The sequence below is a fragment of the Typopeltis vanoorti genome, chromosome 12 (genome assembly GCF_054136105.1).
Source record: "Typopeltis vanoorti isolate ZY-2024b chromosome 12, IOZ_Tvanoo_1.0, whole genome shotgun sequence".
In the NCBI taxonomy this organism is placed as follows: Eukaryota; Metazoa; Arthropoda; class Arachnida; order Uropygi; family Thelyphonidae; genus Typopeltis; species Typopeltis vanoorti.
The window spans coordinates 43,370,660-43,390,835 of record NC_143560.1 but is presented as its reverse complement, the minus strand read 5'-3'; the positions used below and the strand labels follow the sequence as shown (position 1 = coordinate 43,390,835).

General features: G+C 36.7%; 1 protein-coding gene across 3 annotated transcripts in view; it reads right to left on the bottom strand.

Annotated features, from left to right (window-relative positions):
- The window catches only part of LOC150100738 (beta-galactosidase-like), a 381,618-nt gene that overhangs the window by 5,025 nt on the left and 356,417 nt on the right, over positions 1-20,176 (bottom strand). For all 3 annotated transcript variants that reach the window (XM_090401983.1, XM_090401982.1, XM_090401984.1), the window contains one exon: positions 13,627-13,851. In XM_090401983.1, coding sequence (XP_090258109.1) covers positions 13,627-13,851 — 225 coding nt within the window. The remainder of the gene's footprint in view (positions 1-13,626; positions 13,852-20,176) is intronic.

The window sequence follows — 20,176 nt, the reverse complement described above, 5'->3', positions numbered from 1 at the left end:
TGGGTCTGGCTCCCACTGACAAGACCTCAATAAAGGTCGAAACCGATCTGGGTAGTGGCCCTTCCCTTAATGCATAGCATTATACATGTCTGCAAGGAGATGTACTTTGCATTATGGGAGATACTGAGCCAAGGAGTGATGAGAGCTTGGTCCACCTTTACCATGAGTTGCCTCAGTCCTAAAGATACTTCAGGTGCAAACTTTGTTTGCTTACACTTGGATAAAGGATTAAACTAAATTTATTATAGTAAGAAATATTCATACTTCAGTGAGACAGGAGGAATAATATTATCATCATTATTATTATTCGTGACACCTCCAAGGAGGCCGAAGACCCATCGCAGGAGGACACCTACTGTACAACTCTGTCTCCACCACTAAACCAAACCTCTACTACGAATCATCCACATTACCGCCATCTACTGTCCACCACGACCACATATAGTATTTTTTGTCTATAAATTGTGTGTGTTCTGAAGGGCCGATTTGTCTGTATGAGGGATGAAAAACCCTGCTACCTCCATATGAGATCAGCTAACTCAACTTCAACTGAAAAAGCCCATATAAAAATTCCTCCTGTCACAACAAGAATCAAACTTAGACCTTTTCCAATCGAAGAGTGCAAGTTACTGTTGTTTTTCCAATTGCACTACGGAGACGCTTATTGGGTGCTATATAAGGGAGATAAAAAACAGGATCCTATGGAAAAGAAGAAAAAAAATTTATATTTTCAGAAAGGGTCCTAACAAAGAAATGGACTATAAACATTTTGTTATTGTGAAAACAATTTGTTTAGTCTGGTAGATCTGATTAAGTATATGTTAAACAATCCAGTAATAGAATGAGTCAAAGAATGGGTGATTTTAATATTTTTGGATAAGAAAATCTCTAAAGTGTGGATTTATTTTAGAAGGCCTTGGATCCAGTTAATTTTGTAGTTATGTAATTTTATTTGAAGTGTATATATTGTTTTAGTTTTATTAAATGTATATATTTTTTGTATTTGGTCTTGAGTCAGTGATTTTCTGGATTCTAAAAGAAACAGTTAAAAGTCATTGCACCAATCAGAATTGAACCCTTGTGTAATAATAACGCTCGGAGTATATAAACAATTTTTATAGAGAATAAAAAAAAAAAAAATTCTTTATAGAGATTATTATTATTATTATTATTATGGGTATCTCCATGGAGTCAGTAGACTCATCACGGGAGACCCAAACTATCAAAACAATATCTGTCATATCTCTTCTTGAATTCATTTACAGAAGAAGAACTCACAATGAGTCAGGCAATGAATTCCACTCATTCACCACCCTCCAGGCAACAAACCTCATTCTCACACCCTTGTTAACCACACTTTTCCTTAATTTCCAGGGATGACCTCTTGTTCTTCCATCACTTTCACACAGCTGAAACATTTCCCCTGCATCAATCTTATAAAAACATTTTAATAATTTAAATGTTTCTATCATATTCCCTCTTCTATGCCTATCAACCAACCTTTGCAATCCACAAACTCTCAATCTATTAATGTAGGGAGTATTTTTTACATCACTCACCAACTTAGTCACTCTCCTCAGAGCTCTCTCTCCACAACCTCCTCATCTCCAAGGAATCCAGGTGACCAGACCTGAGCACAGTAATCCAAATGTGGGAGTATCAATGCTTTATAAAGGGGAATAATAACTTCTTTATCTCTGGATGTTAGTGTGTTCCTCAATAACCAGGAAATCCTATGTGCAATCTTGGACACCTTAGCAATGTGTCCCCTGAACTTCATCTCTCTATCCACCAACACCCCTAAGTTCCTAGCCTCATCAATCTTTTGAGTACTGTTCCATCAATGTAGTACACAGCTGGTAATCTTTTAATCCCAAAATGCATAACTCGACACTTTTCCACATTGAACTGACATCCATTACCTTTTGCCCATTTTGCCAGCTTATTTAAATCATCCTGCAGACTCTCAACATCAGCTTGATTTTTTATTGAGCTAACCAACTTTGCATCATCAGCAAACAACTGAATATCTCCCTTTAAGCCATTTCCTATATCATTTATGTAAAAATTAAACAACAATGGCCCAAGCACAGAGCCCTGAGACACACCACTAGTCACCTGCCTCATCCTGGACTCCGCTCCTCTATACACCACCTTCTGGTATCTCTCCCTGAGCCATTCTCCTATCCATAATACCAGTTTAGTATCCATTTGCTCCAATTTGTGCAAAAGTATTCCATGGGGTATCTAGTCAAAAGCCTTAACAAAATCCAGACATACTACTGTGTAGCCATTTCCTTTGTCTAACTCAGATGTCATTCTATTATAAAAAGTTAATAAATTGCTAAGGCAGGATTGACCTTTAACAAAACCATGTTGGACCATACAGAGTATCATATCCTGATCCACCCATTCTTGAATTTTGTCTTTAACCAACTTTTCCAATACTTTTACCACCACTCCCGAGATGGTAATTGGCATGTCGTTAACTACCGCAGTTTTAGAGCCCGCTTTATTCAGCTTTATGCTTCCTTCCACTCCATAGGGACCATACCAGAGTTCAAACTTAAGTTAAATAACCAAGTAAGAGGCACTGACAATTCCTTTGCACATTCATGCAACACCTGAGCTGATATTCCATCTAAACCTACAGCAGTGTTTGCATTTAAATTTTACAATATACTAAGACCTCTGATTTCTTAACTTCAATTCTCACATTAGTTTTTGCTTCAGGTACAGAGATATCCTCGTTTGGGTGAGACTTTTGAAAAGTGATACAGTAACTCTACTATTACATCTGAATTTGTCACCTCAACACCATCAGCACCCACTAAAGCTATCCTTCCAAAGTCATTCTTCCTTTTACTTGCCACATAGCAGAAGAACTCTTTGGGATTACCCTTGATCTCTTTGGCTAAGGTCTTCTCATAATCTGATTTAGCTTTTCTTATTATGCTGGTAACCTTCCTAGCTTGAGCCTCGTACTGCTCATGGGTGTACTGATCACCTTTCTCCTTGTAAATTCTCCATAACATTTTCTTTTTTTGCAGATCAAGCTTGTTACTACTACTCATCCATCTAATGCCTACCTAATTGTCTTCCTGACCATGGAGACACAATCTGATATTGCCTTCCTCAGATACCCACTGATTTTATCCCATGCACTGCTAACATCTTTCCCCTGCAATATGTTCTGCCATGGGATGGCTGCAATCTCACTCCAAAGCTTGTTATAATTGACTAACCTGTAGTTCTGTATGTACCCCTTTTTAAGAGAGAAATCCACAAATTTTGCATCCTCCCAAGTCAATATCACATGATCGCTCTCACGAACTGGAGGTAACGAGGACACCTTACTTATGCATATATCCTCTGAACCAATGACCAGGTTCAACACTCTCACACCACGTGTCCCTTCAGTTATGTGCTGTTTCAAGTAATTATCTCATATCTCGTAACAGTAATCTCATAACAAGATCCAGTATTTTGGACAGACAAGGCAGACCACTCTGATTAAAAAAAAAAGTATATTCAGAAGAACATAAAAATTTATTCATTATGGGCAACTTAAAAGTGGACTGGTATAGCATGCCTTGGATGAAGACCATTTCATAAGGTGAAAAAAATGCAGGATATTACAGAGATCCCCGATCCCATTGGAAATGGCTTGTTCTACAGAACCCAGTGAACTATAATAGAACTGATAATGTAATCCTACACAAATGTTGGCATACCACATTATCCCCTCCCCCATCATCAGAAATCACAGAAACTCACCACAGAGAGTGCAGTACTCATTCTCAAGGTATTTTCAGTCTCAGCCTTCAGTGAATGTGTGTGTGTGTGTGTGTCTTTAAAGTGCCTTTGATAATGCCCGTTTGAGCTTGTGAAACATTGGCATGTCAATAATTAATTTAGTTAGTAATTTTTTTTTTTATTTTCATTCCAGCTCCAGATGGTTTTTATTCCAGAAACTTCAACATGAATCACTACAGTAACTATGATACCTGAATATGGAAATAAAATTAAATCTCCTATCAACAAAACAATGCTGATGATCACAGAGAATCCCACTGTTATCAACCCAATTCTGAATACCACCCATTACTAATTCTCAAACTCCTAAACTATAATTAGAGACAGTGGCATAGCTAGGGGGAGATATGGAGGGGACAGTCTGCAGAAATTTCTTCTGGATCCTCCTAGACAGTGCACCACAGGAACTAGTAATTTTAAAGGCAGCATCTCCATCCCATATATTAGCACAGTCTCTAACAAATTAGCAAAAGTCCTTAAAAATTATAACATCAAGACATTCTTCACCACCCTTCCAAAAATCCTTTCTCTAATCAGTCATCCAAAGCCTCCTCATCACAACCTAAAATATCCAGGTGTATATAAATTATGGTGCGATTGCAATATCCCCTATTTTGGACAAACTAACAAATCTGTTGAGCAACGTATAGAAGAGTATAAAAGAGACATCTCTTACAAAAGATCACATGCAACTGCGTTATCCAGTCATGTTCTTTTTTCAAATAATCTTAATGATGATCAACAAAGCCACTCCGTTTGCTGGGATAGATCAGAAAATATTTTTTGCTCTGATGATGAGTTTGAGAGAAAAATTATAGAATCAAGGGAAATCCTTCTGAATCCTGTCCACTTAAACAACAATTTGAGTTATAACATCCCAGATAGCCATGCTGCAGTTATTCAATATTGGCGTTCACGTGAGTCTGCACGCATACTTGCAATAAACAATGGCACATCTGTTAGAACAACTTGGAAAAATACGTTTTTTATGTATCAATTATGTGTGGCGATATTTTACCTGTATTTTCAAGTTTTTAGACACTTCAATGTTTACTACTATTCTCTTCCTTTAAGAATACCTGATGAAGGCTATTATAAGCCGAAACTAGTTGTATTAATCTTATTAAATCTTTATAAGTAATCTCGGTTTTTAAGTCATTAAATCTGTTTTTAAAAAAATATATATATATATATATATCCAACAAAGTGGACCAATTATTTTCAAAGCTTTGGCTGCCAGATTCACATGGTACTTCAAAGAAAGAAAGATTCCAGAGGAATGGAAAACCTCAAAAACCATACTTCTATTCAAAAAAGGGAACAAGGAAGACATAAAAAACTATCGCACAATCAGTCTACTCTCTCACATATATAAGTTCATGAACAGAGTAAACAGAATCCAAAACACTCTAGAAGACAACTCCAGCAGAGAGCAGGCAGGATTCAGAAGAGGCCTCTCCACAATAGATCATATCCAGGTCATTTCATAACAAACAGAAAAATGCAGAGAATACTGAATCCCTCTATGTTTCCTCTTTATTGATTTTAAAAAAGCATTTGAACCATAGAACACAATGCAGTCACCAGTGCCTTACTGGAAATAAATGTGGACCCTACTTATATCCACATGATAAAAGAAATTAACAAAAATCAGATCACACAAATAACCCTATTTGATCAACCTATAAATATAGATATAAAGAGAGGGGTCTGCCAAGGCAATGTGTTCTCCCCAAATCTATTTACCAGCACTTTAGAATATAATCTGAAAAAAATAGACCTAAACGGAGGAATAAGCATAGATGGTGAAAAGCTACAAATTCTTATGTTTGCTGATGATCTAGTACTGATATCCCACAACCCAAAAGACCTAGAGGAAATGGGTGAAAAAGTATACACACACAGCAGTAAGATAGGCTTAGAAATGAATCTAGAAAAACAAAATGGATCAAAAACATCTACACAAGTGACAGTCACCTATGTATTGATAACATCCCTATAGAACAAGTTGACTCATACAAGTACTTAGGACAAACAATGAAAATAAATAACGATTTATCTGAAGAACTAGCAAAAAGAAAGAAAGCTGCATGGCTATCATTCAACAGACTAAAAGAAACACTTACTGATCCAAATCTTGACATCTCTCCGAAGGCAAAAACTATTTAATAGTGATATTCTACCATCACTCACATATAGATCAGAACCATGGAATACGACAAGAAAAGAAGAAGAGACTCTCTCAGAATAACTCAGTGTGCAAAAGAATGCAGGATTTGTAACATCAGCAGAATGGAACATGTTAGAAACACGGAACTATGAAAGAGATCAGGCATAAAATATGTGGTAACTGCAGTATATGAAAGCAAGAGGAGATGGGCAGGTCACATAGCCAGACTCAACGATAACAGATGGATATATAGAATACTCAACTGGCAACCCAGAATAAAGAGAAAAACAGCAAGACCACCTACAAGATGGGAAGATCCACTAGTGAAATCTATGGGTATAACATGGAAGAGAGAGAGGCTCAAGATCGAGATCATTGGAAGCATCTTTGTGATCTGCACTCATGGAGAAATCCTGAGTGAAACACGAGTCCATCAAGGTAATGTATATATATATATATATGTGTGTGTGTAAATTAATAATAGAGAAAATAAGATAATACAATTTAGAAACACATCTATCATAAGTATACATGAAAATAATCAAATACAAATAAGATTAAATCATAAGCTATCATATACAAGAGAGATAAACCAAGGGGTCCGACAGGGATGTCCCCTCTGAGCAACTCTTTTTAATATTTACCTAAATGAAATAATAATAAAATGGAATAAAAATTTCCATCCAGGTATTAAACTTTCTCCTACTGTGAACTTAAACACTCTCCTTTTTGCCGACAACCAAATAATAATTACAAATTTTGAAGATAACTTACAGAAAGCTATTTTATATCTAAATGAGATAGCCAAAGATTTTTCTGTTGGTATGATAATACCAACAGAAAAATCAAAAACTATGGCCTTTAAAGGACAAGATCAAGCAAGAATTAAGATAGTAATAGATAACAAGATCTTAGAACAGGTGAATTCATTTAACTACCTAGGATGTATGATCACATATGAAAATGAAAAAGATATAAACGTAAAAATTGCAAAATATTTAAAAATAACAGGTGTAATTAAGTCTATATTTAAACCAAACCTAGTTCAAAAACAGACCAGACTAAAAGTATACAATACATTAGCCCTACCAGTCTTATTGCATGGACATGAAATCTGGACAATAAAAAAAAAGACAAACAAAGATTAATAACAGCTGAAATGAAGTTTATGAGAAAAACTGCCAAGTATACTCTATTTGATCACAAAAGAAACGAAGAAATTATGAAAGAATTAAATCAAGAATCAGTAATAGAAAAAATTAAAAAATATAAACGTAAATGGATGGAACATGTTCAAAGAATGAAAATAGAAAGATTACCAAAACAAGCCTTAAAGTACAAGCCATTAGGAAAAAGAAAACCAGGACGTCCTCTTAACCGATGATTTCTAAGGAACAGGCCACACTAGGGCTTAAATCCTTGATATGCATGATGATGATGATGATGACATATATATTTATTTTTTTTTTTTGTATTTTTATTTATTTTTTACATAATCTAAGGACCGAACTCTAGAGCACAAACATGGAGATTTTTTAGGCCACTTCAGGTGTCTCCAATAATCAGGGTGGTGGTGGTCTTGCATCAAGAAATGAAATTTCTTTCTCACCTAAAGATAATACAAGCATCTATGTCAATGGAGAATGGATATGCAAACAATTTGGCCAACCAGGCTGGCAAAGTTACATAATCTCTTATATACCTCCTGCTCAATCACTACTAGCCCTTCCTCCAAAATTCTCTAGCAACTCAAGCTATAGAATTTTGGAGCCTTGGGGTTTGAATCCCACCATGAGCATCCTTTTCATTTTGTCAAAATTAAAAGGATGAAATACCTTGATGAATTATTCATTAAATAGTTCAACTATATTCTCTTCAGTGGTTTTCAGTGTATCATTTTCATCAGCTAATAATATTCTTCCTTCTACTGGCCATACATTGAAACACACAGGTTAACTATTGACTATACTGCATTTCTGATTCTTACTAACCAAGTAATATTCCTAGTCTGTTCTTGACACTGCTCATGTAACTGATTATTATTTCTCATGCTATACTGCCTCCATAATGCTTTCTTCTTCTTCTTTTTTTTTTACTCCCTTTCTAGATTACATCTTTATCTCTCCAATGATTCATTTCATGCCTTTTGGATTTAATGCTGTGATCTAAGAATACATTCAAACAATGCTGCTATTCTTGTCCAGTGCCTAAGCAGCAATGATCTCCTTTCCACCTAACTCTCGTTCTATGTTTTTGCTCAAAGCTGTCTCCTGAGTTTTCCATAATCACTGGCCTTGTAGTTTCACATATATATCTTTACCTCATAGAAGATGTCCCCATATGGCTGGCCTTGCAGTCACTCTCACCGACAGGAGCAAGATTCAGCACACCAATCACATAATATCTTCTGATGAAATGATCAAATAAAATATTATTGATTCTTATGTGCTTTCTATAATACATGTTCAAAATAGTTATTCCTCAAAAACTTGAGAATTTTTTTTTCTTTGCTTACAGACGCAACCTCTTTAGTTCAGTCTATGTTACGATAATTAAAATTGTTCATAATGATTACCTTCTTGTTTGCTATGCCAATCTGCTAATACATTTCCTTGTTACCAAACTCTATATTCCTAGACCTGCTGCAACATGCCAGTCTTGTTGGCCATTAGCGTATCCACTTTCCAACCAACAGCCTGGGGGTTTCAATCCCACCATGAGCATAAACTTTTGTGATTGTCTTTAGGTGGGAGATGAATTCCATCATCCCGTGTAACATCACATCCTAATTACTGGAAGTCTCAAGTTAACTGAAAAAATTTCATGTTTGGTCTCTAGCAAGGGTTCCAGACTATGTAAAAATAAATTATTATTATTATTATTATTATTATTATTATCCAGGCCTCAATGGAGTCAAAAGACTCATCATAGGTGGTCGTTTTTAGGAAATACAAAGTTTATCATACCACTCCTTGAACCCATTGACTGTTCCTGCTCTAACCACTCTCTCTCAGGCAATGCATTCCACGGTTCAACCACCCTCCATGCAAAGAAACCACTCCTGATCCTCTTGCTCACAGCCTCCTTTCATAACTTCCAGGGATGGCCCTTGTCATCACTCCTTCCAGCTGTTCTACTAAACGAAAGAACTCCCCAATGTCTACCCTGTAACTACCTCTCAACAGTTTAAAAGTCTTGATCATATCACCTCTCCTTCTTCTATCCACCAAACTCTTCAATCCACATCCCCTCAGTCGATCCTCGAAACTGACATTGTACAGTCCTGAAACCATCTTTGTTATCTGCCTCTTTACCCATTCCACAGTTAATTTATCCCCTTCAAATCCTGGAGACCAAACCTGAGAACAATAGTCTAAGTGTGATCTGATCAGGGTCTTATACAATGGAATGATAACCCTTTTATCTCTGTAGGTCAGTGTCCTTCTCAGTATTCAGCAATCCTCTGGGTTACTTTTACCACCTTTGCAATATGCTCCCTGAATTTCAGTTTTCTATCAATCATCACTCCCAGATCTCTTGTCTCCCCTACTTCCTCCAATATAACTCCTCCAATCGAGTATGGATCCTCCCATCGACAGTTCCCAAACTTCAAGACTTTACATTTTGCTGCATTAAATTGACACCCCCATTCATTTGCCCATTTGACTAGTTTATTCAAATCCTCTTGGAGAGCTGCCACATCTGCACTATTACTGATAACCCTTCCCAGCTTCACATCATCCGTAAACAACTGAATATCCCCTTGTAATCCATTGACAATGTCATTGATATAAAGGTTGAACAATACAGGTCCCAGTACTGAGCCCTGTGGAACATCACTTGTAATCTTCTGCCTCCTTGATATTGCTCCACCATACACAATTCTCTGATACCTATCAGACAGCCAATCCTGAATCCAGTTGACTAACCCGACATCTAAACCCATGTGCTGCAACTTAAGTATCAGCTTATCATGTGACACACTGTCAAACGCTTTTGCAAAATCTAAAAAAATGGCAGTATATGCCTTGCCCTCATCAACTGCTCTTGCACTTTATTATAATAAGCAATCATATTATTAAAGCAAGAGTTCCCCTTAACAAATACACGTTGATTTTCACAAATAATATTACCCTCATCTGCCCAATGCTGTATATAGTCTCCCTTACTAATTTCTCCAAGACCTTAACAACTACTGATGACACACAAACTGGCCTATAATTAGACACTTCCAGTCTGCTACCACCACTGTGCAGCAACACTATCTTACCTTCCTTCCATTCCTTGGGTACCTTTCCCACAGCCAGACTTTTATTGAAGAGCCAGGTCAACAGAGCTGTCAGTTCTTTAGCACATTCTCTCAAAACCCGTGGTGAAATACCATCCAGTCCCACAGTTTTACTAGTATCCAGAATACTCAGCATTTGGAACATACTCTCCTCTTGCACTGCTAAACTCTAAACCTGCCCTATCCCTCTAGTATTAAAACTTTCTTCTCCAGGATGAAATACTCCAATAAAGTGCTCACTGAACAACTCCACTATATCCTCTGCATCAGTCACTCTATTCTCATTTTTATCCCACTTCTTCCACAATCATTTCTCCTCCTACTGGCCACATAGAAAAATTCCCTAGGATTTTCTTTGGATCTTAGTGCCAATCTCTTCTCATATTCCAGTTTTGCCTTCCTCACCATACTGGTCACTCTCCTGGCCTGCATCTTATATTCTTCATGTATCTGCCCTCCACCTCTCTCCTTATATCTCTTCTATAATATCTTTTTCAACTGCAGTACCTGTTTGATATTGTTTGTCATCCACTTTATACCAAATTGTGTCTGCTTCTTCACTCGTGGAATACAGCTTACTATTGCTGCTAATAAATATCCTTTCACAATTTCCAAAGCACTAATGATATCCTGACCTTCCAATTCTGCTCTCCATGGAACTGCCCCCAGTTGATACCTAAGACTATTATGATCACCTGCCTTATAATTCCACATACGTTCCCTTTTCTTTCATACACCTGCATGTCTATTCATCTTCCAAGTCAAAACCACATGTTCACTCTCTCCAACTGGTGGGAGAGATGTCATCTCACTTATTATCAGCTCTTCTGACGTTATGACCAAATTCAAAACTCTTGTTCCCTCTATTACATGTTGTCTAAGACATTTGTTCCTCAATAATTCTAGAAATTCCATCCCCTTACTACTACATGCATTTTCCTCCTCCCAGCTTATACTGCTGTAGTTAAAATCTCCCATAACAATCATTCTTCTTGCACTTGCCAAGCTCAACTGCCTAAACATCTGCTTCCCACCCACTGTGCTCCCTGGTTTATAGCAACACCCCACTAAATATCCTGTCTTGGCCACTTTTACCTCACACCATATGCTTTCAAAACCATTAGTGTCACTGCCTTCCAAAGCCTCCACTCTTAGAGTCATCACTTATTATAAGCAGTACTCCACCACCATGTTTTCCTTTCCTATTCTGCTGAAAAATGCTGTACCCTGCTACTTCAATTCCTGTTATATCATCCTCCATCAACCACATCTCAGAGATCCCAATAATCTTTGGCCAGGCTGATGCTATCAGCGCCAATTCATCCCCTTTATTTTGGATACTCCTGGCATTAGTAGAGAGCATAAAAAATGTCACTGCTTCTATACCTATCATTGTCCCCTCTCGACCCCACTGGATTCAGTGTTACCTGTGTCATTCCCCCAAGCACCCATTCCCACAAGAGGCCACCCCTGATACCATCCACCCTAGGAATTCTAGTTTCCCTGTATTGACACACTGACTCGTTCAGAAAACAAAAACAGCAATCTCTCCAGGTGCCTTCATCCTTCCTTATTCAAATGCAAGCAGTCTCTCACATACAGTTCTCCTCTGTTCTCAAACTCCCTCCAAGCATCCACATATTCCAATCCTCTCTTCTGACACATTCTGGCTATTATGCTATTCAGTATTACTGCCCTTCTGCTCAACTCATCACTATCACACCTGGGCAACACACACAATCTTTCCTCTCTGTGTTTTCTTTTGCACAACCTCAAGCAAGAATCTCAGATCTCTCGCCGCCCGATTTACATTGCCTCTCAAGTCATTCGTGCTCACCATCACAATCGTTTCATCCATCCTTTCAACCTTCTTAATTGTCATAGCCACATTTTCTATCATCTCTCCAGACAAACACACCTTTGGCATCCTATCTTGCTCACCTGAGATCATCAAGTTTCCATACATCACACCTCTAACCATTCTGTTCCTTGATTGCTCACCTGCATTCCTCACTCTCTCTCTCTCCTCTAACTCTTTTTCTCTGTGTTCCCCTACTTCCCTGCTGTCCTGGCATCACTCTATCCCTGGTTCCAGCTCCTTCACATTTCCCCTCTCTGATTGTTTCCATTCTCCCCTCTATTATTCCCATAACTCTCTCTTGCACTCCCTCTCTTCTACTGTTTCTATTCTCTGCTCTTCTAGCATTCCCATACCTCTCTCTCTCATTCCCTCTCTCCCATTGTTTCTATACTCTCCTCTTCTATCATTCCCAAAACTTTCTCTCACTCCTACTCTGATTTGCCTTGCATTTATCTCTTAAAAAGTTCTTCTAGTCAGTGCCTAGACTCAAACTTATAAGTCTTCCTTCGTGCGGTCAAGCACTGTAGAGTGCAAATGCCACTTCTACTGAACTACACAGGCTCTACAAAGAAATATTAAATCAATAAAAATTTTAAAAAACCTTAACTCACTCATATAGTATGAATGTACTATATGTTTAAAAATAAACTTTTGATGGGTGGGAGCCACATTAAGAAAAACAAATGAAAAACTGCTAATCATCATCTCTGTTTATAATCCAGCTTCAGATGTACCAAACCAAATTCTTGTCTACCTCTTTCATCATCTCATCTACCTCTGTGCTTTGAAACAGTATTTAAGGAGGAATGGTCTCCTTTTAAGGATGAATGAATGAATGAATGAAATAGATGCCAAGTAAAGAGAGAGAGAGAGAGAGAGAGAGAGAGAAGAGGTTTTCTAAATGTAGTGTATGAGTGACTAAGTGAGTATAATACATTGAGGGAGGACAGAAAGAGAGAGTAAGGAATGATGTGAATGTATTCAAGGTATAGTATGAAAGTCACTATGGCAGTTAGTATGGGATTCACACAATCAATTGACTTTTCAGAAGTCTGGTAGTAATAACAATATAATTACCATGCCATATTCATTAAAAATGTTAAAGCAAAATAATTTAATAAAAATATATATATGCACTATATATTATGCACTATAAAAAAAATAATAATGCAGACAGAAGTCTGGTAGTATTCTAACAATATAATTAGCATGGTGTATTCATTAAAAATGTTAAAGCAAAATATTTAATAAACGTATATATCACTATGCAATAATTTTCTGATGAAGTATGATGCATTATGTTTTATTCAGGTTTTTCCTCATTTTTTATTTCCCTCTTTACTTCAAAATTCTTAAGAAATTTTCTTTTCTAGATTTTTCAGAATAAAATGGGCTATACACTAAACTTTAAAACAGTTTTGAAAACAGAGTTGTAAAAGTAAGTCTTTTGTATTTCATTCCATATACATCTTCAAACTATTTATTTCATACCTTATGCCACCCATCAAGTCTTAAAAAGGTATCAAGAAGTGGAGCAGATGGAACTACAAATTTGCCAACATAAAATGCAGGAACATCAGTAGTACTTATCATATTTTGTGAATGGATGTTCTCTAATTTACCAATATAATCTAAAGTTGGTCTATCTAGGGGAATAGGTGTTATAGTCCAATTTGTTAATGTCTTTGGTCCCATGGTGACATTCTGTATAATTCCCTGAAAAAAATAATAATAATAAAAATATATATATAAATGGCACACAAAAACAAAATTAGATGCACACAGACAGTATGACTGATGAAAAATAACCGATTCTGTTTAGTATATGAAAGCAATGAAATTTCTTGTAAAGTGATTAATAAAATCAGACCTTAATGAAACATAAGGTGAAGATATGATAAAAAAAAATTAAAAAAAAAACATTTAACATATTTAATGTAATTATTTATTTATTTATTGCAAAAGATTTGGCCTGCTTGCAAAGCCATCAGTTAAATAACATAAAGTTGTCAATTTTAATATAATAACAGAATACATAATATGATTTTACAACAATACAGGTAGAAAGGTCTGACATGCCATTATCGTTTGATGGGCAATAAAGAAATAATTAAACAGAATTATTATTATTATACCTCAATGGAGTCAAAAGATTCACTGTGAGAGGCACACACTCTTACACATAAAGCCCATCAAACTGTGCTTTAAACACATTTAATGACTCCAAGAAATGAAGTGTTATGTATATTTATGAATGCCATGAGCGTCAGAAATAAAGGAGATGAAATTGTTGCACTGATTGAGTCTATGTGTCCAAAAATAGTTGAAATATGTGAAACATGGTTGGCTGAGAATGACATCTTGATGGGAATAGAAATGGAGGGATATGATGTTTTTCATGAAGGTATGAAATGCTACTGATGATAATAGGGGAATTATATCTGTGCAAGGTTGAGATACAAGGAGAAAAAAGTGGCAATGGTTTGAATTAGTATTATTATTACCCCAAGACCTCATGGAGTCAAAGACTCATCGTATGATGTGAAGTGGAGGTTGATAGAATGAGATATTTGGTGGGATGTTGCTAGAGGTCAGGGAATGTGGAGACAAAGAAAAGTATGGGCAACTTGGCCTAGTAAGCAAGCAAAGGGTGATCATTACGAGTGATTTCAACTATGGTAATATTGATTGGAATGAAGAGATAGCATCAAGGAATGAGGAGAATGAATTTCTCAAGTTCTTAAGAGACAACAATCTTAGGGAGTAACATAACAGAGGGCACACTACAGTTAAGAGTCTTAGATCTGGTTATATCATCAGAGGCCAATTATTATGAAAAGCTTAGGAGGCAACTGTGAGCTATAGTATCGGAAGAGGATTTGATAGAATGTGAAGTGGAGGTTGATAGAATGAGATATTTGGTGGGATGTTGCTAGAGGTCAGGGAATGTGGAGACAAAGAAAAGTATGGGCAACTTGGCCTAGTAAGCAAGCAAAGGGTGATCATTACGAGTGATTTCAACTATGGTAATATTGATTGGAATGAAGAGATAGCATCAAGGAATGAGGAGAATGAATTTCTCAAGTTCTTAAGAGACAACAATCTTAGGGAGTAACATAACAGAGGGCACACTACAGTTAAGAGTCTTAGATCTGGTTATATCATCAGAGGCCAATTATTATGAAAAGCTTAGGAGGCAACTGTGAGCTATAGTATCGGAAGAGGAATTGAGTGGGAAGGATATAAACACTGCATGGGCATTGATCAAGAGCTATTTAACAGCAGCAATGGCTGAGTATATCCCAACTAAACAAGGTAGGAGTAAAAAATGGATGAATGAAGAGATTAAACATGAAATCTGGAAGAAGAAGAAGGCAGCACTATGAAGGCAAAACAAGATGAATTTTGGTAATGATTAGTTGACTCAGTTGATGACACTGGCAGATTGGTAACCAATACAGAGGATATAGCTGAATTATTCAATAATCAATTTATCAGAGTATTTCATCCTAGTCATGGCAATATCAGAAGAAGCTGGAGTAGAAGGTATGGCAGAGGAGGGAATTATAGGGAATGAGCAGGAAGTATTTGAGGAATTAAGTAAACTTGATATTAATAAGACAATCAGATTTGACAGTATATCACCATGTGTTTTGAGGGAATGCTCTATAAAATTAATAGCACCTTTGATACCATTATTTAACATGAGTCTTGCAACAGAGAGAGAGAGAGAGAGTCTTGCAACATCCTCCATTTCAAAGGAATGGAGGATGTGGGGGAAAATTGTTCCACTTCACGAGGTTGATGGATAAGACTAAGGCTACAAGTTATAGGTTAATCTGTGTGCCTGGGATTATTGTTAAGTTATTAGAAAAGTTGGTGAAGACTAGGATTGAGAAGGGGGTTGATAATAGCAGTATTCTATATGATGGTCAGCATGGGTTTGTTATCGGGAGGTCGGGTTTCAGTAATCTGCTTACATATTACAACAAGGTGACAAATTCAGTTGATTAAGGAGATGCATATACAGTGGTGTGCTTGGATTTTTCAGTCTTTGATAGATTGATAGACTGCCACATGACAAGCTAGTAGCTAAACTGAAATAGATGGGATTAGATAAAAAAACTGGTAAGTTGGATAGCCGATTGGTTGTTAGATGGGTATCAGCAAATTGTATATGGAAGAGTGTTATCCCAAAAGAGGAAGGTTACAAGTGGCGTCCACAGGGATTAGTTTTGGTACTATTATTGTTTATCTTGTATGACACTAAAACCAGCTTAAGTGGAAATGTTTGCTGATGATCCAATGTTGGGAAGGGTTGTGAGAAGTAGAACAGATATTGTGACTTTGCAGGATGATCTGAGTAAACTATGTGAGTGGGCAAATGATTGGAGCTATCAGTTTAATGTTGCAACATGCAAGGGCTTGAAATTTGTTAGGCAAGGTTGGGATGCAGAGTATACAATTAATGGAGAAATTTTGAAGGAGGTGCAGGAGATGAGAGATCTGGGAGTGATGGTGGACAGAGACTTAAAGTTTAGGGGTCACATTGTTAAAATTGTAAGAATATCCCAACAGATATGGCAATAATGAAGAGGACATTGACATGCAGAAGCAAAGAAATTATGGTTCCCCTGTATAAGGCTTTCATCAGGCAACATATGGACTACTATATACAGATTTGGTCACCTGGTTTTCAGGGGGATGTATTGGAGAAGGTCCAGAGAACATTTACTAAGGTGTCAGGTCTATGGAATGTCAGATAGGAGGAGAGATTGAGGGAATACAACTTACAGAGCCTTGTAAACAGAAGAACAGGGGATATGATTAAGACATATAAGTTGGTGAGGGGGTTGTTACCAGATTAATGTTGAAATGATATTTCATAAAGTAGAGGAAGGCAAGGGTACTGCCAGAGGCCATCCATAGAAGCTGTATAAGAAGCGTGTGAGCAGCAGAAGCAGGTTCTTTAGAGTATAAATTTTCCACAATGAGTCCTTTGACTCCATGGAGGTAAGATATTATTAATAATAATGATGTATCAGCATTCACCATGTCATGCAATACATTTCACTCACCAACCACTCTCTATGCAAAGAACCTGCTCCTTGTGCTCCTGTTTGCACCTTCCTTATACAGCTTCCAGGGATGTCCCCCTTCCACATTAACTCAGTTACCAACTTACATGTCTCAATCATATCCCTTCTCTTCCTCCTATTCACAAAGCTTTGCAAACTGCATTACCTCAATCTGTCTTCATATCCCAAAGACCAGTTATTATCATCTTAGTCAGTCTTTTCTGGACCATTTCCAATATATTTTCATCACCATGAAAACCAGGAGACCAAATCTGTGTACAATAATCCATACAAGGCCTGATCAAAGCTTTATACAATGGAACCAGAATGTCTTTTTTTTTTTTTTTTTTGTAGGTTAAGGTCCTCTGCATCATTGCATAATCTGATACGATGACAGCTTGTACCTTGTGAGCTATGAACTTCAAATCCTCGTTCACCACAACTTCAAGGTCTCTTTTCTCCTCGGCTTCTCTCCAAAATTTCCCCACCATATGTATATTTTGAATCCTGTTGTTGTTTACCAATCAGAATCTTACACTTTGCAACATTAAATCAGCAGTTCCATACTGTAGCACACTTACCAAATCTATTCAAATCCTCCTGTAAAGCCACAACATTTTGTCCATTATGCCATAAGCATATGTGTTAAAAAAATAAATCAACAGCAGAATCATCTCCCAAAATTCGGACAGCCTATTGCAATTATTCCTAATTAAATTTAGTTTATGGACCACAAATCAAAAGTCTCTAATCTGTAATGTTTCCTCAGATTCTTATAGCCTATGAAATCTCTTTATCTCTCCACTCCCCACTCCAAAAAAAATGGGATCTACAAGATTCACTGTATGTGTGTGGTGTTTATTATGTTGGTCATACAGACTGTTCCAGAGTGATCTGCATGTCAGAATATTTTCAAGATTTTGAAAGAAAAGAAAACAAAAATCAAATTTAGCTTTTCCCACAATGAATGAATACCATCCAGAACTCTGGCAAAAATCAGAAATGAGTTACATCAAAAGTGAATTCCAAAATGCTACACACTCTATCTCAGTACTGTGAAAAGCAAGGCATCATTTTGCACCAAATCTGGTCTTTATCTTTAACAAATCTCACTTTTGCAGGCCTGGGTTTCACACATTCATTGCTAATTTTAATTTTCATCCATTGTTTTCTTTTGTTGCTCAGTGTTATACATTACAGGAGGAGAAAGGAGTTCATTTTATGAATGTGTGGGTTGAATTTGAGGGGCAGATAGAGCTATATAAAAGAGATGAGCTACATTTCAATGGATTTAGTGTGTCAGTTGGAGAAACTGTTGCTGCAAGAGCAAGTTATGACTGAAGTGGAAGTATGACCTGAAGAAACAAGAAGTGCTGTGGAAGAGCAGGAGAGTAAGGTAGACAAGTTTGTGAATGAAGAGGTGAGAGAGAGAGAAGAAACACAGGGTGGACAGCAAGATACTACATTAGAAGTGTAGATGATGGCTTTAGGAGTAGATGTGTGATTGTGCAAGAAAGAGTTAACATAGTCAAGGATGTGGGGTTGCAATATCAGTGATGATAGACAGGAATGGACAAGGGGGAATGTGGACAAGTCGTATCTGAGAAGTGGGGACAGTGAGACTTGTTATAAAAACAGAAATGAACTATAGAGCATGTATGATTACCAATGCTAGAAGTATTCAAAACATTGTAGCATTGATAGAGTTCATTCTTCCAAAAATTGTTAGTATAAGTAAGACATGATTGAACGAGGATGACATTCTGACAGGAATAGAAATGGAGGGATATGTAGTCTTTTGTGAAAAAAGACAAGGCAGCAAAAAGGAAGGAGGAGTTCTATTGATGATGACAGAGGAGTTATGCCCATATAGGGTGGAGATGCATGGAGCAAATACTGACAATGGTTTTGAAACAGTATGGTGTGAAGTGGAAGTGAATAGGATGAAATATTTAAGCAAATTGGTCTGGTTAATAAGAAAAGGGGTGATCATTATTGGCAATTTCAATTATGGTAATATAGACTGGAATGAAGATATCAGTAACCAAAGAGAATGAATTAATTGAATTTTTAAAGGACAACCACCTTAAGCAGTATGTAACAGAGACCATATATTTACTGAAGTCTTGAATTTGATTATCTTATCAGAAGATATTGTTCTTCTCCATATTGTTTTGATATTTTCTTCCAGTTAGTGAAAGTGGCCATGAAGTGATCACTTGGGTGGTGGGCAGTCAGGCCTTTTGTAAGAAAGATTTATATGTAGAATAAGCGGATGATTATGACAAACTCCAAAGACTAGAGACCACAGATATGACAGTCCTGAGAAAGATTAGAGGTGTAACCAGATGGCATCAGTGGCAATATCATATTAAAAATGAGGATATTAGGAAAGAAGTTAACATTGTTAGCATCCAGGAATGTATTAGCAGTGCTAATCTCAGGTGGTATGGTCACTTCATTAGAATGGGAAAGATTAACAAGTGTTCCCTGCCAGGTTGGCAGAAAAAATACCCAGAGGAAGACCAAGATATATGTGTCTATACATAAAAATATAACGGAAAAACTCACGTAGAAAAATTATTTAATGGTATAATTTTCGCCCGTGTGTCACAGGCATCTTCAGTACAATTAGGCACAAAAATTAAACATTAACTGACAATTCCAAAAAGCGCCACCTAAGTAGCTGGTGTAAGATAACTAAAAAGGTCAATAACTTTCCTAAAAAAAAAAAATAATAAATAAATAAATAAATAAAAAAAAAAAAAAATTAATACAATAAAAAGTTAGGAAAGATTAGCTGATTTGTAAAGTACTATCTCCCATAAAGGGGATAGACGTAAGCCGTCGGATCTGTTTAAGTTAGGAGAATGAAGTAGAGTTTCACATGCTTCTTTATAAAGGCGTTCCATGAGAAACTGACTTTTGTGAAGAACTCTTGTCTTTTTCCAATGAACTCTGTG